The 25,203-nt window shown below is 50.0% G+C and overlaps 13 protein-coding genes across 13 annotated transcripts; 9 read left to right on the top strand and 4 right to left on the bottom strand.

Moving 5' to 3' along the window:
- The first annotated feature begins 223 nt into the window (after nt 1-223).
- Nucleotides 224-1,621, top strand: BDZ83DRAFT_193806 (uncharacterized protein). The gene has a single exon (XM_060501615.1). It carries the CDS (start codon nt 367-369, stop codon nt 1,495-1,497), a length of 1,131 nt encoding a protein of 376 aa, XP_060367584.1. The 5' UTR covers nt 224-366; the 3' UTR covers nt 1,498-1,621.
- Nucleotides 1,622-1,745: 124 nt separating this feature from the next.
- Nucleotides 1,746-2,779, bottom strand: BDZ83DRAFT_749847 (uncharacterized protein; the record flags this gene model as incomplete). Its single annotated transcript, XM_060513827.1, has 2 exons — nt 1,746-2,393; nt 2,465-2,779. 2 exons carry the CDS (start codon nt 2,777-2,779, stop codon nt 1,746-1,748), a joined length of 963 nt encoding a protein of 320 aa, XP_060367583.1.
- A 1,825-nt stretch (nt 2,780-4,604) lies between these two features.
- Nucleotides 4,605-6,715, top strand: BDZ83DRAFT_649404 (uncharacterized protein; the record flags this gene model as incomplete). The annotated part of the gene is made up of 3 exons (XM_060510267.1): nt 4,605-4,668; nt 5,145-5,212; nt 5,333-6,715. The coding sequence occupies 3 exons, from the start codon at nt 4,605-4,607 to the stop codon at nt 6,713-6,715; spliced, it is 1,515 nt and encodes a 504-aa protein (XP_060367582.1).
- A 1,244-nt stretch (nt 6,716-7,959) lies between these two features.
- Nucleotides 7,960-8,312, bottom strand: BDZ83DRAFT_612101 (uncharacterized protein). The gene has a single exon (XM_060507701.1). The coding sequence runs from the start codon at nt 8,242-8,244 to the stop codon at nt 8,008-8,010; it is 237 nt and encodes a 78-aa protein (XP_060367581.1). The 5' UTR covers nt 8,245-8,312; the 3' UTR covers nt 7,960-8,007.
- Nucleotides 8,313-8,398: 86 nt separating this feature from the next.
- On the top strand, nt 8,399-9,685 carry BDZ83DRAFT_717634 (uncharacterized protein; the record flags this gene model as incomplete). The annotated part of the gene is made up of 3 exons (XM_060511969.1): nt 8,399-8,572; nt 8,635-9,134; nt 9,208-9,685. 3 exons carry the CDS (start codon nt 8,399-8,401, stop codon nt 9,683-9,685), a joined length of 1,152 nt encoding a protein of 383 aa, XP_060367580.1.
- A 329-nt stretch (nt 9,686-10,014) lies between these two features.
- BDZ83DRAFT_612099 (putative glycosyl hydrolase) lies at nt 10,015-11,862 on the top strand. Its single transcript, XM_060507700.1, has one exon. The coding sequence runs from the start codon at nt 10,237-10,239 to the stop codon at nt 11,743-11,745; it is 1,509 nt and encodes a 502-aa protein (XP_060367579.1). The 5' UTR covers nt 10,015-10,236; the 3' UTR covers nt 11,746-11,862.
- Nucleotides 11,863-12,536: 674 nt separating this feature from the next.
- Nucleotides 12,537-12,866, top strand: BDZ83DRAFT_717632 (uncharacterized protein; the record flags this gene model as incomplete). The annotated part of the gene is made up of 1 exon (XM_060511968.1): nt 12,537-12,866. The coding sequence occupies one exon, from the start codon at nt 12,537-12,539 to the stop codon at nt 12,864-12,866; it is 330 nt and encodes a 109-aa protein (XP_060367578.1).
- Nucleotides 12,867-13,282: 416 nt separating this feature from the next.
- On the bottom strand, nt 13,283-14,084 carry BDZ83DRAFT_572121 (short-chain dehydrogenase/ reductase; the record flags this gene model as incomplete). The annotated part of the gene is made up of 2 exons (XM_060504470.1): nt 13,283-13,463; nt 13,516-14,084. 2 exons carry the CDS (start codon nt 14,082-14,084, stop codon nt 13,283-13,285), a joined length of 750 nt encoding a protein of 249 aa, XP_060367577.1.
- A 600-nt stretch (nt 14,085-14,684) lies between these two features.
- On the bottom strand, nt 14,685-15,702 carry BDZ83DRAFT_572116 (dienelactone hydrolase; the record flags this gene model as incomplete). Its single annotated transcript, XM_060504469.1, has 4 exons — nt 14,685-14,887; nt 14,969-15,321; nt 15,392-15,509; nt 15,567-15,702. 4 exons carry the CDS (start codon nt 15,700-15,702, stop codon nt 14,685-14,687), a joined length of 810 nt encoding a protein of 269 aa, XP_060367576.1.
- Nucleotides 15,703-16,895: 1,193 nt separating this feature from the next.
- BDZ83DRAFT_770326 (uncharacterized protein) lies at nt 16,896-18,802 on the top strand (the record flags this gene model as incomplete). The annotated part of the gene is made up of 3 exons (XM_060515342.1): nt 16,896-17,930; nt 18,007-18,285; nt 18,347-18,802. 3 exons carry the CDS (start codon nt 16,896-16,898, stop codon nt 18,470-18,472), a joined length of 1,440 nt encoding a protein of 479 aa, XP_060367575.1. The 3' UTR covers nt 18,473-18,802.
- A 297-nt stretch (nt 18,803-19,099) lies between these two features.
- Nucleotides 19,100-20,365, top strand: BDZ83DRAFT_770317 (beta-lactamase-like protein). The gene is made up of 4 exons (XM_060515341.1): nt 19,100-19,324; nt 19,379-19,515; nt 19,579-19,938; nt 20,049-20,365. The coding sequence occupies exons 1-4, from the start codon at nt 19,124-19,126 to the stop codon at nt 20,308-20,310; spliced, it is 960 nt and encodes a 319-aa protein (XP_060367574.1). The 5' UTR covers nt 19,100-19,123; the 3' UTR covers nt 20,311-20,365.
- Nucleotides 20,366-20,728: 363 nt separating this feature from the next.
- On the top strand, nt 20,729-24,024 carry BDZ83DRAFT_193617 (uncharacterized protein). The gene is made up of 5 exons (XM_060501613.1): nt 20,729-21,083; nt 21,152-22,508; nt 22,592-23,492; nt 23,564-23,751; nt 23,813-24,024. Exons 1-5 carry the CDS (start codon nt 20,899-20,901, stop codon nt 23,984-23,986), a joined length of 2,805 nt encoding a protein of 934 aa, XP_060367573.1. The 5' UTR covers nt 20,729-20,898; the 3' UTR covers nt 23,987-24,024.
- A 490-nt stretch (nt 24,025-24,514) lies between these two features.
- On the top strand, nt 24,515-25,198 carry BDZ83DRAFT_543342 (beta-lactamase-like protein; the record flags this gene model as incomplete). The annotated part of the gene is made up of 1 exon (XM_060503420.1): nt 24,515-25,198. A coding segment is annotated over one exon (684 nt), but the record flags the coding sequence as incomplete, so codon positions are not given.
- Nucleotides 25,199-25,203: the final 5 nt, after the last annotated feature.

Raw genomic sequence — 25,203 nt, 5'->3', positions numbered from 1 at the left:
GGACACAGAGGTCCTTACCGGATGACTCACTTCAAGAGTCTAATAGTACGCGTAGAACCCCCGCCGAATACGTCATGTTAAAAAGAAGACTGAATTGAAGACAGTATTTAAGTCAAGTCCATGTGGAAACGTATTTCATGCACGAAGATACCATCTACCTCACCTCCTTGAATCAGTCTTGATTCTTTCAACCACCCCACCCGGCGGCCCCCTGGTACTTGATTGCTACCTACTGAGTACGGTTCATACTTAGAACACGTCAATTCTAGGCACCAGCCGCACTGCCACTTTTGCTACCAAACATTCAGTAAATTCGACTGTTTATTTGTACAAATAATATGTCGGATCCCCTGACAAGTTCCAGTTATGGCCTCAACTGTCCATCCTCGAGAACCCAAAAAGGAAGCGGCGCGACCTGAAGCAACAATGGATCGCGTCGACGCGGCTAAAGTCAAAGAAGAACAAAATCCCTCCGCAGACCCGTCAGTCCCGGGTTTTCCTTTCGGACAGCTCTCTTATGACCTTCAATACGAAGTGCTCCGCTTCTGCGACTACCCTTCCGCAACTCTACTAACATCCACAAACCGGCATTTTTACAAGGCACTCCGTCCAAAAATAGAGTATGCGGTCCCCGCACCCGAACGACTGGAATCAATCCAAAAGGTTGACCTAGACAATCGAAATGAGTTTTGGGCTTGCTACAAATGCCTGAAAGTCTTTCCGAGGTCCAACTTCGGGGATAGCCATACAAATACGAAGAAAACCAGACAGCAGCGGGCACACACTCAAACGTTTCGAAAAGCGCGCCGCTGTTGGACTTGCGCTATCGAGAGCAACTACTATGGGGACCTACAACCTGTCAAAAAGGACGGAGTCTCGTATTTCCCTTGTCATGGCTGTGGATTCCTTGGTACAGAGTTCAATAGGTGTCGGGGCGATCGCGTGTCAGGCGTTATCGTCAATAGACAGTGCCACAAGGACAAGGAACTCTCGCCTTTAGAACGTCTTTCAGGGGCAATTCTACGACAAATCATTGGCCACTTGGATTATCTCGACACCATCCACCTACGCATGGCAAGTTGCTCGATGATGCATCAAGTCAAGCTTGACTGGGTGGCTATTCACAAGCGCTTTGCCTTTGTCTTAACAAGAGAAGCGCCTCTGATTGAGTTGGTATACAAAGAGATATCCAGAAGTTTAGATGAAAGTCCCAGCCAAGAATTGGGGGAGATGTTTGAGAAGAAATACCCATACCCTTGCTACAGCTGTTTCAAGGTCAAACCTGCTGCCAAATTCCTTGGCAAGACACTACAGTTTGCAGAGGAAGAGCCAAATCGCTTCTGGCAGCGCCGATGTCGCCATTGTTGCACGCTTGCGGCTGGCCAGCCCGAGATAGTAGATGAGTGGCATAGGCGTCACCTGTGCTCCGATTGCGGGATGGTGAGAGTCGAGGGGGAAGCTTGCCTCGGTTGCCTGGAGACCTCGGATGCTCGCTAAAGTGGACATGTAACCACGATGATAAGTCGGAGTTTGACTGTTAAATACTAAGTAACAGTAATATCAGAAACTGAAATGATTCGATCGTCAGAGAAAACGAAGCCTTCGAGTAATCGACGTGACTTAATATCTACTTTATTGGACACAGTTCCCGAAAACACACAACTCGTCTGGCCTAGACGTGAAATGTTGAAAATTCAATGCCAACCCAACTTCGACTTATATCGTTCCATTCATCATCGCTCCGCTTATGACTGAGGCAGATTTGGCGAGTGCATCGGGCTCCCGTAACTTTCATGCCGGTGCCCATGTCCGTGTTGGTGACTAGGAGCCGGTGAGTCCCGGCCCTGTTGATGATGCTGCTGGTCATATGGCGAAGGCGATCCCATCTCGCTTCTCGCCACGGCTGCTGAGGCATCCAGTTCAGAGTATCGATGAATGTTGCTTTGGTGATACTCTGAGCCCGGCGACATTGTTGGTGGCGGCGATGTGCTGTACGGAGGCTTGTACCCTGTTGGTGGTGAGGTTGCTGCATACGAACTCGTTGCGCCGGTATATTGCGGTTCCATCGGTTGGCTCGGGGCTTCTGCCTTTTCGGCCAATTCTTTCTTTAGCTTCTTGTTTTGGTTCCAGAGCCAAAAGGTTGATACTAGGCCGGCCAAAAGACAAACACCGGTGACGACAGCAAGACCAATGGTGGCGCCTTTGAATGCCGATCCATCATCTGTAGTTCCATCGCTGTTCGTGGTGTTCGCTGTGCATACAGCCTCCTGAGTTGCGATTGTAAACGCTTCACTGGTACCACAGCACGTGGTGTTTGATTGACCACAGCAGTACTTCGCCGTGCCGTCATTACATGCGGTCATAAAGCTAATGTTACTCGGGTTCCCGCCAGTCTGAGACACAATGTAAGCTATTATTGTTTGTTTCTCATGGCATTAGATCACGCCAGTAGTTCGGAGCGTACCTGGATATCTGTGCAGACATGGTTGCAAGCCTTGCTCTTCCATGTCTTGTCCGTGCAGAAACCGCGTTGTGGCTGTTGTTGACGGTTGATACAGAGACCGGAAGAGGAGCAGATATCTCGTTGTTCCGGAGGGCCATCAAGAGCACAGCAACTCGAGAAGACTCCGGCCTGGTTGATACCGAGCTTGTTGCACGGAACGTACGTTTCATTATCCGCGAGGGTGCCGTCTGGTGCGTAACACGACGCTTCCTGTGACAAGACACCAAAAGAGTAAAGCGAGAGGCTCAAGACCACTCCTAGCATTGAGGCCAACATTGCGATAACGTTAGTGGGCGGAACCTGAGTCGCTCAATATCGAGTCGCAATTGACATTGGTCGGGTGTCGTGGAATGAGAAGAAAGTCGGAAGAAGCAGAACCGAAACCCCCAGGGAAAGGGAAAAGAAAAGGCTCCCGCAGATTGAGGGGGACCTCTTAGCTCTATGAAGACAGGCCCTACCCGCGTGTAACATAACAGATGCATTCTCTGTGCAACCTTTTCCTCCTCATCTCAAGCCTCTCCAGTGTCTGACTGGCAGAATCTTGGACAAAGGGAGGGGGGCTCAGTCTCACGCGCATACGATATGCCCTGCACTGTGATGCTCAACACCAACATGCAGCCAACGCAGCCCCCAAGCTATCTGAAATAGGCAGGCCAACCGAGAATGTTCAGCAATCGAACCTAGTCCAATCTGCGCCAGTCAGACGAACTGTTGGAAGCAGAATGCAGGATCCCGGTCGAATTGGATGCCTGGCCCACTCATCGTGCAGAGCTGACCGGGCAGAGACCATCCCAACAGGCGGACGAGATGCATAACTTTTACGATGAAGCGGTCGGCTGTGGCCGAGGAGGGGGTAAGCAGCTTACTATGTGGTGCGGGAGAGGGCGGGATGACACGCTCTACTTGCATTTTCGGGTCGACCCTTCTCCGGGCAACCGAACGATGTCGGGGAATCGCCCGCTTAAGTCTTTGGTATTCGAAGTCCCTTATGGAGTAAATTCAACGAAAAATTAGTAATTGTTGGTTGAACCTGGCTTTGTCCGGCGAGAATGTGCAGTCGCAGATTAAAGCAAACAATAGGATCGAAATCCCGGCATGAATCATGAGGCAATGCGGCCGAGATTGCTCTAGTGCTGATTGTTAAAGGGATCAGGCTCGCCCCAAAGCCACAGGGCTTGGCAGGCCACACAACTCGCTCTATCATGCATGACAACGTGTGCCTAAATTGTACAGTTTGTCAGCTTACACATCTGACAGGAGATCAACCCTCCTGCAGGACATTAGCCCTCCTACTTCTCCCACCTGGAGCCAAATAAAACCCACCTACCAGAACTTGGGAGATCTCATAGAAATAGCACTCCAATGCCATGCCATTGTTCTAGGCAAGTCACAAGAAGCCGTACAGGGGAAGTTGAAAAGCTTGAGTCGGGCAATTGCCTCGACTTCTGATCAAGGTAATATCGGCTTTGCTAGCCGCTCAGTTAAGTGCATGCCGGGATGGGTTTCTACCAGTTCTTACCTGGTACTCAAGCTATCCATTCGTTTGGATCAATATCTATTACTTGGTACGTACTAACCATGATACATGAGAACAATATTTTAGCATGCGGTCTTTGTTTTCAATGAGGCCAGCCTCTTGCCACCTTAGTCGAGCTGGGTTATGTTGTAAACGATTCAAGACGTTCCGAGTTCTATCGTACATCTGGCTCTTGAGTCAGATGAAACTGACTGAATAACTTCGAATTATTTACGGGTAAAAACAAAAGGACACTAGAAGCAGGTGTACACGTACTCTAGTCTACTTGCCGGGCTCTGGTGGCACTGCAGCCGCAGCAAAGGCTCTTGCCCTTCAAGAATGACAATAAGACTTAAGATCGGAATCAAAGCCTTAGTTGTGATATCTAAAACCTATTTAAGTACATGTACCAATATCTCATGTCCGCGCACATGCGTCTTCCATCGGACTGACAGAAGCGGATCCTTGAGTCAAAACCATGCATCTTAAGCTACCTTGGTGATGCCGATCAAGACAAACAACACGCATTCTGGAAATTTGATCAAATATCCGTGGTGCCTTTTGAATGGGAGCTCAGGTCATGAAATGAGCGCTACTGAGAGCGACTTTGGATGTCTCCATCGTCTACTGCCTAACAAGAAGCTCCGGGGTCAAGAGTAGTAATTCATCACAGCAAGTAAAACGTCTCAATTGTCTTGCATGCAATTGTACATTGAAGTTGAGATTATGATCTGCATTTTGTCACGTCAAAGCCGAACATCTTAATGATATGAAAATGGGCAAGCTTCTAACGAGAACATCAACATCAAATCGGCTATTGGTAGAAGGCACTAGAGAGATCGGCACTGATATTGACATTTTCACAAGTCAAGAATTAGAGCTTTTGAGGAGATCTACCGGTGATATCGATACAAGACATTTGAACCTGTATCAGGTATCTACTAATGTACTAACCAAACCGGTCCCTGCGCTGGTGCAAAGGACGAGAGTTCAATGTTGGAGCGTCGGGTGTATGCATCCGCTCGGCTCCTCCCCCGCATTTTGAGCTTGAAGACCGTCCTAGCCCCGGCATAGCCGTGAACCGATCGGCTATGTGATGACGACACTCTTTATAAGTACATGTAGGCGGCGTTGCTGGAAGTAGAGGTGAGTCTATGGCAACAACATCTGACCCGGCTACAGACGGCATCAAGGTAAACCGCAAGTTTCTTCTTGACACACAGCAGAATATGGCACAAGATTACACCGTAAGCAGCTTTGCGCGTATGCCCTGTTGCTTCATGCCACACAAGATTAACATTCACATTGAATAGGGACAATGTTTCCCGGGCGCAGAAGATGCGACAGAGAGATTCTGCGACTTTATAGCCCGGACTGAGTTCGAGGATATCCCAGACCAAGCTCTCACGAAACTCTTCGATCTCGTCATTGATCATATTGGAGTTGGGGCCGGCGGAGGTGCCCATTCGGAGTCGAGTGAGCACATCATCAAGGGCGTCGAGGCTTTCGCTATGGGCTCGGTTGGAAAGAGTACAGTCTACGGCAAAGGAAGAACTTATCCAATCCAAATCGCAGCTTTGCTGAACGGGGCATTTGCGCATTCTTTCGACTACGACGATACGCTCGCTATTGGCATCATTCACACTGGCGCGAGTGTCATCCCCGCTGCCTTAGCGCAGGCCGAGGCCTCAGAGGCCACTGGAACTCTCTTGCTCACGGCGCTCTCTGTTGGGTACGAGGTCGCTTCTCGTCTCGGCCGTGCCTTGTCGAATGGCGGATACCCTCGGGGCTTTCACAACACCAGCACGGCCGGTATCTTCGGAGCGGTTGCGGCCATCAGCAAGATCAAGGGCCTGACGTCTGAACAAATCTACAATGCGTTCGGCCTAGCGGGCTCGAAAACCGCTGGTTCGATGCAGTTCCTCGACAATGGATCTTGGAATAAGCGATTGCATCCTGGCTTCGCCGCTCATGATGCCTTCCTCTGTGTTGCCCTTGCGGAGGCTGGCGTGACTGGGGCTGCTCATATCATTGAGGGCAAGTGGGGCTTCTTACAAGCTCATTCTGCGAATGTCAACGCTGTCGGCTTGACCGAAAGTCTCGGGATGAAATGGTTGTACCCAGCGACAGCAATGAAGCCGTTTCCCGCATGTCGGTTCACTCATACCGCCATTGAAGTCACAGCGAAGCTTGCTGCAAAGTCCAACTCACAGAAGCTGCCGGATAGAATAGTCGTAGGGTTGACTAGAGCTGGGTATGGTATCGTTGGCGAGCCCAATCCCAACAAGAAGCACCCCCAAACCATCGTCGATGCTCAGTTTAGCATTTACTACCAAGTCGCTGTTGCATGGCTTTTCGGTAGCGACATTGGCTGGGGTGCATATGATGCGGACAAGATGGAGAGCAAGCAAGTTGCACAGCTATGCGATAGGATTGAAGTTAAGATCAACGACAAACTCGAGAAGGAATTTGAGGTGCGGATGGTATTCTCAGGCATAGGTGGCGTAGGCGATATCGAAGAAGCGATGGTGTATCCCCTGGGAGAGGACGAGCATCCCTTTTCGCACGAGCGAGTTGAGAAGAAATTCAGAAGCTTGACCGCGTCTATCTATGATAGCGACCGGGCGGGAAGGATACTACAAGCTGTGCAGGGGCTTCCAAACGGACAGTCAAAGGACTTGATCGAGTTACTGTGAGTTCAAGTATTTGTTGTCGCGGGATTATTCTCGAGCGGAATTGGCTAATAGGCTTTCCTTTTCTCCCCGGACAATTGAACATGAAAGCAGCCGGTGTTGGAATAGGACGGACACTCCTCAGACAGCCCATGAGGTGGTGCTTCCTATTTCAGCGACTTGGTGTGCAGGAGTTGGGAAAATGCCTCCAATTTGGTCCAGGCGCGAGCACGGAAGCCCTCTTCCGGACTGTAGGGGGAACCTCTCCGAAATCATGGAAGTAATCGAGACCAATACCCAGCCAACCGAGGAGTGGCTGCTTCCCAGGATGTCCGGGTGAAGTTGCTGTTTGCGGTTCTCTCTGGTGGCCTAGAACCGGAAATAAACTCACGCAGGCCCGCCGAGAGGGTCGCGCTTCGGCTTGCTCGATGTTGCCAAGGTTCCATGGACACTGGCAAAAGAGCCGAACGAGCACCCGCTGCAAATGGCCATAAGAGTCTTGCAGAAAGTGAAATACAGGATGTTATTGTCTGCGAAGAAAAGAAGTAAATGGTAGTGAATATACTGAGGTTAAGCCCGAGTCCGACTGGCAGCCTGACGGTCTAGATTAGGGTGCATGTCACTTGGTCTTCATCTGGCCCCCTTTACGCTGGGTCATGGGGCAGAGCAGTGATATGATACTTGGAAAAAGTAAAAGTAAGCCTCATCATCAGGTCTGCAAGAGTAAACTTACCCAATTGCGACCTCAACAAGGAGACGTTGATAAAGTCTGAGTCTCAGAGGGTGAGTTGAAAGGAGGATGTTAAGTAGTCCCTAAGTTGTCCAACAGTGATCGATCGGGGCATTGAGTTGAAAAACTCCACTCCTGGTGAACTCAAATTCTCAAAGTTCAAACAGTAAGGCAACTTCACCAGGGTATGGTTCCCGAGTCAGCCTTTCCGTACGCCTTATGTCTTGGATAGACTGGCCTGTGAACTTCATTCATATATCGGACTCTGAGGGTTGTGTTCGTGTTACTTGTGGCCATGCCAAGCTGAAATCCGGGGGATCGATGAGACAGAACCATGGGCAAGCCCCTTGTTCAGGCCCGAGCGTACATATCTGATGGTATGAATAATGAGAGCACCATTCGAAGCTCCCATGTCTCAATGGCCTTGATGGAGAATCCACCGCCATGCATGCAGAGCTCGCCACGATGAATTCATCCATCCCTCGTGCCGCCAATTCCAACGGCTGTCACGCTGCGGGAGAGCCCGATCCGTCCGTGCTCTGACTTTTCGGCCGGGCGGGAGTGCGGGGGATGATACTCTTCGCTGCTACTTCATCTCGCTTCCGGGTCTGACACTCAGGGGCACCCCTTCTTCTCCAATTGCTAGACAGCGGGTGAGGCCACGAGTGATGTCGCACTGCAACCCTTGAAGGGGTAGACTCCCTTGGAACCATAAAACTGTCGTGGTAGCGTTTGGTCTACCGGCTGAACTCCTTTTCTCGGGTGATGGGCGGAGGGCAAGGGGCGGGAAGGCCACTTGACCGGTTCTTTTATAGCCATGCATCGCCGTTTAGACACGACCCAGGTCCCTGTTCGGGGATCTCCTCGATCTTTGGAACCATTTCATACCACCTTGCCCCTTGGCAGCTGAGGCGACATCGAAGAGTTCTACATGCGGCGGTTCTCGACACCGCGTCGTGATTGAGCACATCGCGGTTATGGACGATACGCCTTGGGACGAACTCCCACATGACGACTATGGCCCGGGATTGCTCGCCACAGTATGGACACTCATTGGTATCGCTGGTGCATTTATTGGTCTACGGATATACTGCAAGTTCTCGCGTGGAAGAGGACTGTGGTTAGACGACCATGTGCTGGTTGCATCATGGGTAAGACTACCTTGACTGCAGCCGATGACAAGTTGCCAGCCCCTAACAAGTACCTTGATCAGTGCGCTCTGCTAGCCCTAGGATCGTTCATCTCTATCGACGTGTCATACGACTTTGGCAAGCATAACTGGGATATCACACCGGGAAATTGGTCATGGCTATTACTCTACGCCAACCTCTCCGGGTCGTTTTCAATCATCGCGGCAGCTTGGAGCAAGACGTCTTTTGCGCTGACTCTGCTTCGAATCACACGAGAGTCATCCGAACGATGGATGAAGCTACTCGTATGGTTCATCATCATTTCGATCAACACATTCCTCGGCGTCAATGTGCTTTTCACCTGGATACAATGTTGGCCAGTCGAGAAAACTTGGAGAACAGCCTCAACACCTGGCACCTGCTGGCCGAAGAGCATCATGATGAACTACAACGTCTTCACGGCATCGTACTCTGGAGGGATGGATATCGTACTGGCCATCTTGCCTTGGAAGATTATATGGGGACTTACTATGACCAAAAAAGAGAAATTTGGTGTTTTGATTGCTATGAGTATGGGCGTATTGTGAGTTACCTTATGCTTCAATGATCCTCTTGGGAAGTTTGGAATCCGCGTGACTGACGAATACTTCCCCCAGTGCCGGTGCTGTATCTTTTATAAAGATACGAACGATTGCTGCGATCGGAGCTTTCGACATTATCGATACTGTTGAGTTGGTGATCTGGGGTGCAGCAGAAAGTGTTGTCACCATCATCGCTGCAACCATACCAATACTGCGAGCATTGGTACGGGATCACAAAGCACCACCGGCTCGATTCGTTAGTGACGAAGAGTCCATGATGCGCCGTCTAGGAGCAGCCTCGATTGCAACGGCTACCGTAGCGAGCCCAGGTATGAGGCGGTCAAGATCTGATCTTGAGTTAGCAGAGTGGAAGGACCCATTGACTGAGACGCGGACGGGTCAATGTAACCAGGTCCCGAGGCCCTGGAAAGTAGGCGATGTGAAGTTTAACCCAAAGAGAGGAGACACAATGATACCACCTGACACTTTCCAACGAGGACATGACGAGATGGAGTATAGTGGTTCTATGGAGTTATCCAGGAGATTAAAGTAGTTCCAAGCATTTGATGTACAAAAGTTCCCGCCAATTATTCTATTTGCACAATAACTGTATAAAGTCCCTTCCGACACCCTGTCAATGTTGCAATTGCTCATCCTTCTCCAGGAGGCTTGAAAGAGTAACTTGAGTGCACAGCATTGCAGTGGAAGGTTCTTCGGTCTCAATGCGTCAGAAGAACACGCTCAAGCCCATGTCTAGTACTCGAGAGTGATCGTCATAGTGGATTAGCATAGTGACAGTTGTCTCCAAAGTTCCCCTAGGGTGTCATGGCCGCCAGGCAGCAGAATTACAGATGAGCGCTAAAATCCTCCTCCACGTTTCTAAGGGACTTAAGTTGGACTTCGGGAACCCGAAAACGTCACTTAAAGGTGCGATGTGCCCTATCGTAGCAAGGCGAGGCTTCTCTCTGTGCTAGGTGCGACTTCAAACGTCAAGATAGCATTTGTACGTACAAAAAGGCAGTCTTGGTTCCAGACTGGATGCACAGTGCCGCTACCCCTCAATAACGCCACCATCTCAAGGTTTGACACGCAGACTCGCCGAAAATGAAGTTACCATTCTACACCACAGCCATTCTCCTCTCAAGTGGTTCATATGCCGCAACCATGAGACGAGCGGTCCCAGACTTCACCACTTCAGAAGCCGGCAACCCTTTCGTGGACGGATGGTACGCCGATCCTGACACATGCGTCTACAAGGGCCAGTATTGGGTATTCCCGACCTCATCCTACGCCTATGACGAGCAGACCTATCTCGATGCTTTCTCTTCGACCGACTTAGTCCACTGGACCAAACATGCGAACATCCTTACCAAAGCCCAGGTATCTTGGGCAAACAGAGCCATGTGGGCGCCCGCCCATATCGAACGCGACGGAAAATACTATCTGTACTTTGCAGCCAATGATATCCAAGAGGGAGAAACGCAGTTTGGCGGTATTGGTGTTGCCGTAGCAGACCAGCCCGAGGGCCCTTACAAAGATGCGATCGGGAAGCCGCTCATTGGCGAGTACCATAATGGGGCACAGCCCATCGATCAAGATGTCTTCATCGACGATGATGGTCAGGCGTATATCTACTATGGTGGCCACGCGCATGCCAACGTTGCCAAGCTGAACAAAGATATGGTCAGCATCGGCACCTTTCCAGATGGCAGCCAGTTCAAAGAAATCACACCCGAGAACTATGTGGAGGGTTCCCTGATGTTCAAGCGCAATGGGAAGTACTACCTCATGTGGTCTGAAGGAGGATGGACGGGCCCGGATTACTCAGTCTCATACGCCATTTCGGATTCACCCATTGGCCCTTTCAACCGAGAAGCCAAGATCCTCCAGCAGGATACCGCTGTAGCAACTGGTTCTGGCCACAACGGGGTCATCAACGTCCCTGAAACCGACATCTGGTACATCTTCTATCACCGCCGGCCATTGGGCGACAGTGATGGCAACCATCGTCAACTTGCCTATGATAGGATGTACTTCAATGAAGATGGGACAATCAAGCCAGTCAAGATGCTCGTTAAGGACAACTTTGATGACGGGAACCTGATAGGCTGGAAGGCCTCTTTTGAAGGGTCCTTCTCAGTCAAAGATGGAAAGCTTAAGGCGGAAAAGGCCACAAGCGGCAAGGCCCTTCAAAACACAGGATTCGAGGATTTGATATTTGATATCGACATCACCCTCGTTGATCCAGATGTTGGGTCAAATGCTCAGGATTCCGGTGATGCGGGAGTTCTTTTCGGTGTTTCGAGCGCTTCCGCAGGAATCGACAGCTTGACTGGGTTCTACGCTGCAATTGACGCATCAGGCGAGGTGATTCTAGGTCAAATGGACCAGAGTTGGACTCAACTAGCATCTGTCCAGACACCGATCCAGGCTGGGACAAAATACCACCTAAGTGTGACTGTAATCAACAAGGAGGTCAAAGTCTTTGTTGATGATATGAGCGCCCCTAAGCTAACGCACGTCGTTTCGAAGAGTACTAAGGGGACCACAGGAGTGCGAGTGTTCCGGACCGGGGCTCTCTATGATAACCTTTCTGTTGCACATACGCAATAGACAGGATGACAACCGAGTACGTCAGGATGTCAGGATGAACCAACAAAGAATGAACCCACATGTGTACTTAGATCTTGATGCTGGACCACCAACGAATCATGCTTTACTATATGTGGATTATTCCAACCGAATGAATCAACCGTGATCACTGACTTCAAAGACCTACTTGAGATTTCGATGTGGCATTCTCTTGGTATGTCCAAGTGCCACCACTTTTGATATATTGCCGCAGCAGACCGCCTACCCAAAGTCGATTGGAAACTGCACCAGACAGTCGCGTTGTTAGCTGGAAGCGATACCGATAAACTCGATCAACTATCACTAATTACTATGATAGTCCGACTGAACTGAACGAGAAGCGGGGTTTTGCAGAGCAAGCTTCCCCGCTCAGAACTCCGTGTGTCCGAGGCATGCCGAGGCACGGGAGATCAAGTCAACATTCAAGAGACGGAGCACGGAGCGCCCGAATCCGCTCCACCTGGCACGCTGTCAAGGGCCACCATTCGCACCGGAATCCACGGAGTGGAAACCTAAAAGACTGCGACAAAAGGGAGAATTGGTAAGCCGTGTCTCCGCCCCAATGGAAATTCGTAGTTGTGTCTTACGTCAGTGAGGGGACGATGGGCAGAGGTATTTATCCCTTTCAGGTCCCGGCGGTCTGGACTTGATTCACAACGACAAATTCAATTCAAAATACCAATCACCAGACTTAGCTCGACTCACTTACCAGCCAACAAATCGAACGTATTATTCCTCCAGACAGTTGAACTATAAACAAGAAACTCGCCAAAATGCCTGCCACCGTCTCTGTCCTTTACCCCAACGAGGCCGATGCCAAGTACAACATCGATTACTACGTCGAGAGCCACATGCCCATGGCCGCTGCCACATGGAAGTCGGCTGGCGTCAAGTCCTGGAAGGTCACTAAGTACTCGGCGTCCCCCGACGGAAAGCAGCCCAAGTATGCCTTCGCCGGCATCCTCACCTTCGACAGCATTGAGAGCATTCACAAGGCGCTCGCTTCACCCGACACGGCCAAGGTCATGCAGGACGTCCCCAACTACAGCAACAAGGAGCCTGTCTTCTTGATCGGCGAGGACGCGAAGGAGGCTACCCTTTAAATGGCTATTTGTGGCATGACATCTTCGACTAGAAGGAGCGAATTCATCCAAGAGTAATCGGTGAAGGAATAAAGTGAAAACTACCTCAGTTCGCACTTGAGCTCCATCCAAATAGTAGCAGTAAGAAAGGAATTTTATGACATATGAAACGGGTGTTCACAAAAGACAAGAGGAGAGAGTCATTGATTTATCTCAGTTCAAGTGACCAAAATTGAGATTCATTTATTATGAGAATGAAAGTGCTAAGGCCTTGATGAGAATGATGCTTTTTATTTTTATTTTTCTTAGCTTACATTGAGTTCAGGTCTGAGGTAGGAGGCAGTGGCGTGCTGTTGCAAGAGAGTTGTCTGAAGACCAAAGTCTCAACCTGAGTGACATTATCCAAGTCCAACTGCGAGTTGCGAGCATGGGCTAGATTACAGACCGGCACCCCCATCAACACTCCAAGCGGCTCCATTGACAAAGGTGCTCTTGTCGCTGAGCATGAAAACGGTCACATCGGCCACCTCTTGGGTCTTTCCTACGAGTGTTGGGGCAGGGAAATTCTTGGGCACTCTAGCCAAATTGGCTTGGTGCATCGGCGTGTCAATAGCACCGCTGCCTCTTCATCAGCATCATTCAACCAAAAGGAGGAGTGCGAATAACTTACGGTAGCACACAATTGACTCTAGCCCTGGTGCCGACTTCCTTGGCTGCACTGCGAACCATACCCAGAGACGCATGCTTGGAAGCGGCAAATACCGCACCCTTCTGGAAGCCTTGGAGTGAGAACATGCTTCCAACGTGAACAAAACTTCCGCCGTGAGATAGAAAATCTGGCATCAGAGCTTCAGCGAGTACATGGAACGCTCCTCTGATGTTAAGATTGGTGATGAAGTCGAATTCGGCGTCACTGGTTTCCCAGATTGACTGAGTGCCCAATTCATGGCCACCGCAACCGGCAAAGTTGGCGACACCATCGACCTTGCCGAAATGTGACTTTGTGTCTCTTAGAAAGCCGCGGATCGATGAGCGGTCTGTGACATCTGAGGCTCTAGAGAAGACTCTCTCTTGTTGCTCTGCGTCAAGTCCCTTGACTGCATTTCCAAGAGCGGCGCTGTTGACGTCAGACATCCCAACCTTGGCACCTTCATTGAGTAGAGTCTTTGCGGTAGCTAAGCCCATCCCAGATGCAGAGCCAATCACAATAATGACTTTATTGTTGAAGCTGAGTGACATCTCGGCGATGTAAAATATCGGGTTTCTGATGTGACTTCAAGGAGCCTGGAGATGAGGAAAGTAAAGAGTAGCAAAAGAACACAACAGTCAATGGATGAGTGAGGATGGGATGAAGTGATCTCCATGGATAAATGAGACCTTTTATATATAATCGAGACCTTCCCTGTATCGCGTCATTGCTTTGATACTTCTCACTAGATCTCACGATCTCTACTGCCAAACTCGAGGACATGAACAGCTCCACTGCCAGCCATCTTTCGCCGCCAATGCACGCTAATGCAGCCTGCTGACAACCGAAACTTGCGTACCAGGATATTGGTTCAACCTGTCCCATAACCACCACAATGGTGTTGCTTGGCGATGCCGGATGTACACTCAAGATGTATATATGTTGCCTCGAACCTTTTCGCAAAATATGACTCAAGTCTTCCACGTCACGTCACAATTGGGAGTGATGACAGTGAAACTCAGTTGATTGAATCGTCAAGTAATACCAGAGCGATGACTCCTGCCCTTTCTCTAGCTGTTCAGGACCCCTAAACATACAGGTATCTACCAATAGCTGTGTGTGAGATATGTTTACATGAGTGAGCTCGTTACTCATAACCATGTCTCGAAGAAGCGTACCGCCTGTAGGAAAGCATCTTCTTTCGCAGCCTTTTGCACGGGATTGTTGAGGTCAGGATGTGTAGCAAAACCGTGAGGTGTTCCGCCATAAAGTGCCATCGTGAACGGTTGACCAGTTGTTCCCATGGCTGTTTCAATCTCTACCCTCCTCTTAGTCAACATACCAGTATCTCCCTCTGTGCGGCGTAGCGGTCAGTATTGCAAAAGACACCGAACTCACGAAGGGGAAAGGGTAAGATTTCTGGACTTGGACTTACCAGCCACTGCCAAACTCGCAGGTCCTTTGATAGCCTTGATTTCGTCGTCACCAAGTGCGCTTGGATGCGCAGCAAACCCAACCTGCACCCCCTTTTTGTCGGGAAGGCCAAGTGCACGGAAGACATATCGCCCACCAAAACAATACCCGGTCGAGGCAATGTGACGGACTCCCATCTGCTCTCGCATGTACGTGATGGCCTTCTCGACTTTGGGGTCTGTGACGCTAGGCCCATGTGACTTGAAGAACTCGCTTGCGTTAAACGCTGACATTGAGCCTTCGGTTCTTGGCTTGCCGTCCATCAAGTCCGGGGCGACGGTGATGTAGCCCGCGCGGGCGAAGCTGTCGGCAAGACTTTAGAAGGGTCAGTCAATACCCGAAGTACGAAGCTAGGAATGATATTATCGATCTAAGGTTCACTCACAGCATATTCTCCGTCGACTGGATTCCAAAAACGTCAGGCAACATGAGAACTCCAAATTGTCGCATTGGATCCGGACCCTTTTCGCTCTTATTTCGCGGCATTGAGACATAAAGGTCAACTGATTTTGTTAGTACGTGACACTCAGCGCAAGATAGTGGACGTAATGTTCACTTACGGCCATCGAAAGGAACAACCTTCCCAACCGGGGTGCCGGCAAACGCCAAAATGGACAAGTCAGCGACGTAAGAGCTCCTACTTTCCGCCAGAGATATCAACCCCAAGATTGCGGGGACGGCGCCGAGGTATCGCATCGTGACAAAGTTCCTGACCTAAATTACTGCTATCAAAGTGGCATGCCCGCTAGAGTGCGTCCAGGGGAAGGTTGAATGTTTTATTATGTCAAGACATGCGCAACATGGGATGTAGACTCTTTCCCGAGGCACCGTACCTGCATCGAGACTGCCTCATGGAGGAAGCTTTACTGCAGTTGACTCGGGATCCGAAAAGCTTTATGCCGAGAGGGTTGACTTTGGGGGGTGCGGCAAGCTGCTGATACGCAGGAAACTTCCGCCAATCTCATAGCTAGCGCAACCTACGGGGCGCGCGCTTCAGCCAAATTTGTTGTTTTATCTGATTGAAAGACAAGACGACTGGAGCTAAAGTAGGGTAAGCCAATCGCCTTTCAGTTGTCTTTCTCCTACATGGCCGGTGCTGCGCTCTCTGGAGCGTTTCGGGGTCGTCTCAGTCAAAGCTTGGTGAGATGAAACGAACATTTCCTCTATCAGCAGCGGAGAGAAACTGACCAAACGTTTACTTTGTCTTTCGCTTTTCAGATGAGAGATGAATAAAATCAGGTGACGAGAAGAGACTATGCTATAGTCTTTGTTGCTTTCGATCTCTAAGGACAGCAGACGTCCCTCGCGTGCGCCCTTCGACCCCCTCGACGTTGATGTTCGCGTAAATTCGTGTCTGTTGGCCTACCTTGACAACTTGAAGAGCTCGTAGGCCTTCCTGAAGAAATTGATTGGTGAGGTCCCATTGAATAATTCTCATTTCTCCTAATATCCACCGCTTTTTGCCCCCTATTCGTTTCTGAAATGAAAGATTATCTAGCCCGACTTTTCAAGTGTGATATTAGCCTGAGGTTACGAGCTCTTCACCCATAACCCTTATCTACTGGTCTCAAGGCCTAAATATGGGTTTCTTCTTAATGAAAGATTCGATTCAACAACAACCCACAATGAGCTAGTATAGATGCCCGCGGCGCCATGGGGTAGCAATACATGTAGGCTCCAGGGGTCGTTCCCTCCCCGCCCCCACATCCTCTGGGTTCTGGCACAGGTTGTCTGCCAACCATGGCTCAATGTGGGGTATTTACGAGTCTTGGACTCGGGCAACGACTAGAAATTTAGATCAGATTGAAAAGAAACGACTTGAATTGATCTCTCTTGCCTTAAGGATACATGTTTATTATAGCAGCATCACGAGCAATATTGTTCTCAACATGGCACCCTCCCATCCTGACGAAGGCGTCGCGATTAGACGTGGAACCGAACAATACGAAGAATCTCGAAAGTCATACTTCAATAGAGAAGAGACTGGCAGATATCCGACTGAGATACATGTGGCAAAGACTTCTCAGGATGTTGTCGAAGCACTTCGCAGAGCCAGAGAGCTTAAGGTCTCAGTCGGCATTCGGTCTGGAGGACACCTCCCCTCCAAACCCTCCTTAGTCCATAACGGAATTCTTATCGACGTTAGCAGCATTAATCACCACGTCAAATACGATGAATTTACTGAGGAAGTTGAGTTGGGCCCCGGCGTTCGCGTTTATGAAGCCTGGAAGGCAACAGACGCCGTTGGCAGATTCTTTCCTTTTGGGCATGCGCCTGACGTAGCACTAGGAGGTTTCTGTCTCGCGGGCGGGCAAGGTCTTTTTATGAGAGCATGGGGAGCTACTATCACAGAATGGATTGTTCGACTGGAGATTGTTGTTCCGGATGGCCGAGTATTGATTGCGAGCCGGACGGAAAACGCTGACCTCTTCTGGGCTGCTCGAGGCGGTGGGCAAGCATTCTTCGGAGTTGTGACCCGAATTTGGAGCCGGACTATACCAAAGAAACGACTATTCTGGCGATCTACAACTTTCACTGTTGGCGATAAGTTCGAAGACTTACTTATATTTGCTTTCGAGCGAAATGACGCCATGCCAAGGAAATTTACCGAGTCGGCCATCTGCGTACTTCACCCGGAGTTGTTTGACAGTGGAGCGGTGGAAGTTGTTCCCGATTCATCGCCTTTGATCATGGCCATCAATGTTTGCGCTTACGCAAATACCCTGACCGAGGCTACTTCAATGCTCGAAGTCTGGGATGGAGTCCCTGAAAACATCAGAGACTGCCTTACGGAGGCAAAGGCAACAACGGAAGCGAGCTGGGAGGAGTTCTTTGAGCTTCAGCGACAGATCAACCCGGAATCGCCGGACCAGAAGTGGGGAATCAACAGTATCCTCAACGATCCTTCGATAGCTCTTCCAAAGGTACGGAAAGCCCACCAAAACGTACTTAGACGATAGGTGTGATCCGATGCTGAAGCCGTACTAATTGGAATTTCAGCTGATTGAAGCCATCAAGCCTGCTATGTGCGAGTTGCCAACTAAGTCATCTTTTGGCTGCATATACATCTGCGACACTCTGAAGCCAGACGAGAGAGATGCTGTCTTCAGTATTCCTCAGCAGTACTATATATCAACATTCAGTGGCTGGAAGGACCCTGCCCTTGTGCCCCAAGTTCGAGAAACCATACGGACCTCTTACAGAAAAGCTGAAGCGGTTGCCTGCGGGATCTATAGTGCCGACTTTGACCAATTCAAGACCTCATTGCATTCACCTGAGGTATGTGTTTTCTTCTGACTGAAACTAGCCGACAGCACTGTTGACATCAAGGTGACTTCAGATCAAAGTATGGACAAATTCAGCTCGTGCTCGCTTCATGGAGATTCGAAGGCGGTGGGACCCTGATAGTTTATTTACGGGATACCGGGCGTTTGATATCGACGCACAGGCGAAGCTAACTCTGTAAACATTTGATTGTACATGTTACAGAACAGAATGATTTAGTATGAAAACAGTTGAGACCAAACATTCATGCCCAAGATGACTCATAGAGAGTCATATCGCTCTTTGACGAGGAAATGTTTTCCCCGCAACGAATCCCATCAAGTCCAAGTAAGGCACCTTGGACACGGTTTGGATTTCTCTAACGACATGGACGCCCATTACCGCCTGGCAAAAGGGAAGCGGCGGTAAGCAAACAGAAAGCTGAGAGGGGAAAGATTGCAATGCGGAATGATTGAGCAAACAAAGGATGAGGCGGTAAATTCAATATTCGACAAACAAGCAGCACAAGAAGATTAAACCAACGAGCAATCAATTAAATGGATAATAATCTAGACAGATCCTTTATCCGCCTTGCAACAACGTTGGCCACCCTGTGCTGCACCTTGCTCTCCGACCAGGAGTGTTGCGGTGAGTGCTTCGAATTGAGGAACAAGGACCCCGGTGGCTTTGTTTACACGCAAAATGCCTCGAAAAATAATGCGGGGGAGCTTCGACGTGGAGGTAGCTTGACTAAGTATTATATGAAGGCTGGATGCATCCGCTTCGGTCGCATAATGGCTTGGGGTAATTATCAAGGGAACTTTGCGACAAGACATATCCTTATCGAAACAACATGAATGACATCAGAACCCTTCCATCCTCGGATAGTACTATCGAACTTGTCTTACTTGATGGCGGAGGTCTCACTACAACAGACGACACAAAGATCCACGCAGATGGGTATGGCAGGCCATATTTCCTTTACAACTGGTGTTTCTACATCCATCATAGAAAATCAGGCCGCAAGATCCTTTGGGACCTTGGTATCAGTGATGTAAGTTAAGAGGATTAGACCAATGTGCAATACTCACGCTTTCACGTCTAATAGGACCGGCAAATGTACACCCCTTTTGTGTTGAATTACCACTGGACGAGCTGCAATCCAGTTGGGCCACGTCGACGACTTGCAGACCAGTTGCAAGACTTAGATGTGAAGACATCGGAGATCGATACAGTGCTCTTTAGGTATTTCTATGAGCAATCCCAAATACGTTTACTGGGATGCCAGAACATTTAACGGGCCAGCAGTCACGCACATTGGGACCACTGTCGTCCTATCAAAGAAGAATTCCCCAATGCCAAGGTCATTTTTGGCCGCGGAACAGCTTCACACTGCTCTCCAGGGCATATCCAGAATGATGAAGTCCAGCCAATGGCTCAATGGGACTCTCGAATTTTCGGCGATGACAAAGTTCGGACAGAGAACTTTCAAGAGCTCGAAGGCTTGTGGCAGTCCTGGGGCCCATTCCAGTCAGCACTAGATTACTTCGGGGATGGCAGTCTTTGGATCATCGAAGCCCCTGGGCATATGGCAGGAAATCTCGCAGCATGCGCGCATTTAGAATCGGGTGAACGCATCATTATGGCAAGTGACTGCTGTCATTCAAGGTCAGTGCATATTCGTAGAATACCATCATTTCAAAGGTTTCCACGCCATCCTTGAAGGAGCCTCTTGCAATGAACTCATCTTCTGATTAAACAAGCTGACCTCCGAGCAGGGACATTTTCCTCGGTCGCCGAGAAATCGCCAACGTCAAAATGGACGATGGATCCCGTTTCTGCTTGCATGAAGATCTGGATAAAGCACTTGATACGATTTCTAGGCTCAGAAAAGCAGCTGAGGAGTATGGGATGCATATTGCGATGGCCCATGATGCCGATTTCATCAAGGACGGCAACGACCCTGTGTTGATGTCAATCTTACACCCCATGTTTGATGAGACTGTCCTGAACAGAATCAAAACTCATGGAAGGCCATGATGCACCGGGAACACATTCTTTCTAAGCAGACAAGTAGTAAGGTACCTAGCTAGGAAACGATTCCTCGCATTATGCTGTGGGAGTTGTCGCTTGTGTGCGCTGGCCCCTGCCACTTCCCCACAGTCTTCCCCAGCCTTTGCCAATATGAACCTCAGTTAGCGGCTTCTGGGGTGCAGAAGGTGCCGTAAAGCTTGCCGGGTTCGCCCTCCCATCACTGCCGACTGTGTGATGCATGAGATGTGACGCTAGGATGGGGCCCTTAGCTGCGGAAGAAGCTGACACAGCCATGATTCATCCGCCATCAGCGAGTCGCACGCCGTGGATTTCAGACCTTCGGGGACACTAACGGGTCAACACGCATCAGGTGCGGAGAAAAGTGTAGGGGATGTCCTGGTCCCCCGCAAGTCAAGCCCGGCCTCTGTCGGCATCTCATGAATCCGATCTGCCCGCAGTGTTCCTTGCCAACACCTCATCATAGCATTTGAGGCTACCACTACGCTGCTTGAAGCTATTTGGACCAACAAAAGGAAAGAATCGAGACGAGGTCACCGCGTCCAGAGAGAGAGGGAGAATACAGACAAAACGTCCATGTCTTCAGGGCCCGAAGGAAGTCCCTCCAGCGCCGCGCGAAGAGGTCGACCACGACGCCAGTACAAGTGCGCGCATTGCTCGAAAGCCTTCAAGCGTAGTGAGCACTGCATTCGCCACGAGAGAACACATACGCACGAGAAGCCTTATGTTTGTCGATACTGCCACAAGTCATATGCGAGGAAGTACGTTTTGGCACAACTTTTCGATCTCGGACAAGCCACACGACTTCCTGCTAATTGAAAGCTTCCAGGGACCTTGTTACGAGACACGAGCGCACTCTCCATGCGAAGGAGCAAGCAAGAGAAAAGATTGGAGATGTGGTGACAGTAGCATGCGCGCCACTGGCGCAAGCAACAGCGTTCTCGCCGTCGAGGAACAATGACTACATGAACGTAGACCAAGAGGAAGACGAAAGATCTGACCAGGAATCTCCCGACTCGCAGTCGCCAGGTGATGGCGCCGCTTCTTCCACAACGTCACCATGTTCCAGTCAAGCACGCCGAACCAACTCACGACGGAAGTCTCATCCTCGGCCAGCACCCGATCCCGATATCGAACTTGAACGAATGTTAATGACGTTCCAGCCATTGACTGATCAATCCTTCGAGGCGCGTGGGGATCCGAGCACCCTCGACCGTGCCGCCGAAAGTCAACCCGCAGATAACTTCCACCATGATGCTCAACAGGAAGGAAACTTGCTCCCTCTTCAATACTTCCACGATGTCGATCCAGTTGAAGAGTTGCCGCCGCTAGACCCAGCGTTATTCATGGATATGGATATTCCCTTTGAAAGTATCGCCATGGACATGCCTAGTAAATATCCAGTAGAAAACGGACTTGAGACTGGTATTTCACGGGAACAACCCCCTCGGCAACCACAGAACCCACCGGAGAAAAGCGGTGCTGCTGGTCTATCTACGGAAAATGATGAGTTGTTTACACCGAGAACGCTGGCCCATCTCGGCATGGGCGCATTTGACCTATCGCCCTTACCAAGCAACACCGCCGAGCAAAAAGAGGATCCAAGACGAATCACACGTCATCCCAATACTGACGGCCATTCAAGCGGAGGCCCTCCTGGATGGGCTAGCTATCATATACCTTCGGCCGGCAGCGATCTCCCCTCTCTACTCGAAGACGGGCGTCAACAATATCCGACTGTGACCTTTGATGAAGACACGCATACGTCTCTTCACAAAGACATGTCCTCAAGGCTGAAAATGTCAACTGGAGACTTTCAGCTCCCGACTGCCAAAACATTGCAAGGCTTCCTATCTGCTTACATGACGAGTTTCCATAGCCACTTCCCGATCATTCACATGCAAACTTTTGATTTGGCACACACTCCGGGCCCCTTGGTGCTTTCCATTTGTTCCATCGGCGCTCTTTATCGCCTAGACCGTCGTCGGGCGCGACATCTTCATGACTTGGCAATCCGCAGTGTGGAACAGGTGCCTCAACCAACCAAGGACGATCCCAAATCCATGGTAAAGGACTACTTTCTTTGGTTCGTGCAAGCGAAAATCCTCCTTAGCTTTTACGCGGTCATGAGCGGGGAGAAGGATCTCGTTGACGCAACGATGAAAGACAATGGCTTCTACACTTTGGTGAGTCAATCTGTCCCTCCATGAGCGGTCGCAAACGACTTCGAGACGATGATGCTGACCAGCGTCGTTCCAAACTTTCAAAGGTCTATAATAAGGCTCGAACTACGGTAGAAAACACTCAAACAGAACCATCCGAGATGACGTGGCACACGTGGATAGAGCTGGAGTCGTGGAAGCGTGCACTGGGGGGCATCTTCATAGAGAGTACCCTCACAATGGTAATTTACGACATCAACCCTGGATTTAATGCGACCCAAGATCTGGACATCGAAGCGTATCAAGATGAAAAGATGTGGAACGCGAGGTCGCCTGCAGAGTGGCGAGAGCTCCGCACAGCTGCCTCGAGAAGCTCACCAAGCAGTCGGCGACACACGATCAAAGATGTCCTTGTCGACATTCTACTGGAAGGAAGGTATCATGCCGACACGGTACCGTACCGCGTGTCGACTTTTACTGCCCTCGTCTTGACCCACGCGGTCGTCGTTCACATGTGGCAGAGATTACAAGTCTGCCAGGCCCTCGCTTCAACATGTTCGATTGCAAGAAATGACAATGGCGATGACCAAGACCCTCTAAGAGCCTCGCTTCTTAACGGAGCTATGCAGTCGTTGGGCCGGTGCGATGCCTTTCTCCAAGGCGTCAGGGGCGAGCTACGCCAACCACGCCCAGAAGAAGACGAGAAGGATAAAGAAATCTCGCTCGTCTTTAATTGCCAGGCAGTCTTGCGCATTGCTTACACAAGACTGTCGAAAATAGCCACCACTCCCTGTCGGATCAGCATGTTGAACCTTGAGGACAAGGACATGGAGTCATGCGTGTCATCATTCGTTATGGGCAGGATGGAACGAAGCTCCCATCTTCTCGAGATGGTCTCAAAGGCCTTTGAAGGCATGATCGTCCCAGTAAAGATGGGACATCTTCTGGTCCGGAAGACTGCTGCTTTTCGATGGAGTGTTGAGCATGCTGTGGCAGGGTGGACGGGTGGTGAGTGAATTCGAAACAGTCCTCAAAGCTGAAGGATGCTTTCATCATGCTGACCTACTCGATGCAAATAGGTCTTCTAGTATCAAAATGGGCCCAGTCCATAGAACAGGATAAGATGGCTGGGGTGCAACCAAGTCAGAGCGAGCTGGAGCTATTAACTTTGATCAGAGAGACGCTAGATGAGGCTGAGTGCGATATCGGGGAGGGCAAGACACTTGCTGCCGGAATCGCCAGGACGTGGGGCTGGTTTCTACAAGATGTAAGTGACGGGGTTTTGTTCTCATGTGTCGTTTCAAACTGATATACTGATTACTCCCTAGGTCTGGGTGTGGGGCATAACGCCACGGATGGGAGGAATACTGAACCAACTAGCTGACGCGTATCAAGACGCATATGATGCCAACTGCCGCAGCTCTACCGGCGTGACGAACAACGCGGAAAATACCAGTGGAAGGATACATCAAATCTCATTGTTGCAAAACGTGTATTGTTAGTGGTTCACTATGTCAAGCGCTGTAATGACAACTCAGGAACCATATGTATTAAACTCATTTCTCTCCATCTAGAAATCTAGATACAGAAATTCTCCACATGTCTCAATCTGCATTGTCATGGTTCCAAGTTTTTTGAAAGGGGCAAAAAGTCGAGCCGTAGGTTAAACACATCCTCCTACATGTACTTACTTCAAGTACGTTGGCATCAGGAAGTGTGGCGTCCTCGTGTGGAGATTCGATGGGTCAAGGACGGGCAGCATATGACAGGCTGGTCGGGGTTTAAAAGAGCGAGTCGAAGAGAATACTTTGTATCTAGATGCAATTCCAGGAGCTTTGATACAGATCAGTCGCGGAAGTCCTGAGTCCTAAGTAAGTCCTGATCTTTGACAAGGAGGCGTAGAACAGGGTCACATAGCTACCCCGCAAGTACCTGTCTATCGCCGCCTGGATTGTCGGCACCCACACGTCTTGCCCACACCCTTCACCTGCCGGCCCCATCTCGAAACACGCAAGAAATTTTAAATCAACATGTCCAAGTTCAATGGAATGGCGGCTGCCCTTGCAGATCTGGAGTCGAAAGCACGAGGAGAGGTCCAAGTCTCCGCTCTCAGGGGGGGCGAATTCACACTCCCCAAGCGGTTCTTCGTCGCGGGGGTGTCTGAGGACGAGACCACGTTCGTGCCATCACTCTCTTTCCTCATCTCGCAGAATCTAATCGAAGGGGGTCAACGACGCATCCTTTTTGATCTGGGCTTGAGACGGGATATCGAACGCTATTCTACGCCTATACAAAACCACACAAAGAATCGTCAGCCGATGACCTTACTACCGGACGTTCGACAGAGCCTGGTCGATGGAGGTCTTGATGTGGCAGCTATCGACGAAGTCATACTCAGCCATGTTCACTGGGACCATATTGGGACTCCTTCCGACTTTCCCAACGCTCGCTTTCGAGTTGGTCAAGGATCGCTCGAACTGCTCAGCCGGGGGATGAATAGGCATATGTCTCATTCCAATTTCCAGTCCGATCTTTTCGACGGCCTCAAGGTTGAAGAGATCACGGGCCCTGGGGATCATGTAGACGCAGCAGGGTTCACGAAACTTTGGAAGGATTTGGAGGGATTGAGAATACTGGATATTGGGGGAAGCGACGATGGTTCCTTGTATGCTGTCGATTTGCCAGGCCACGTGCCTGGACATCTTGGACTTCTCGCAAG

The sequence above is a fragment of the Colletotrichum acutatum genome, assembly GCF_030867785.1.
Source record: "Colletotrichum acutatum strain CBS 112980 chromosome Unknown BDZ83scaffold_23, whole genome shotgun sequence".
NCBI classification, from domain to species: Eukaryota; Fungi; Ascomycota; class Sordariomycetes; order Glomerellales; family Glomerellaceae; genus Colletotrichum; species Colletotrichum acutatum.
The sequence above is the reverse complement of the archived record's forward strand: the minus strand, read 5'-3'. Positions and strand labels throughout refer to the sequence as shown.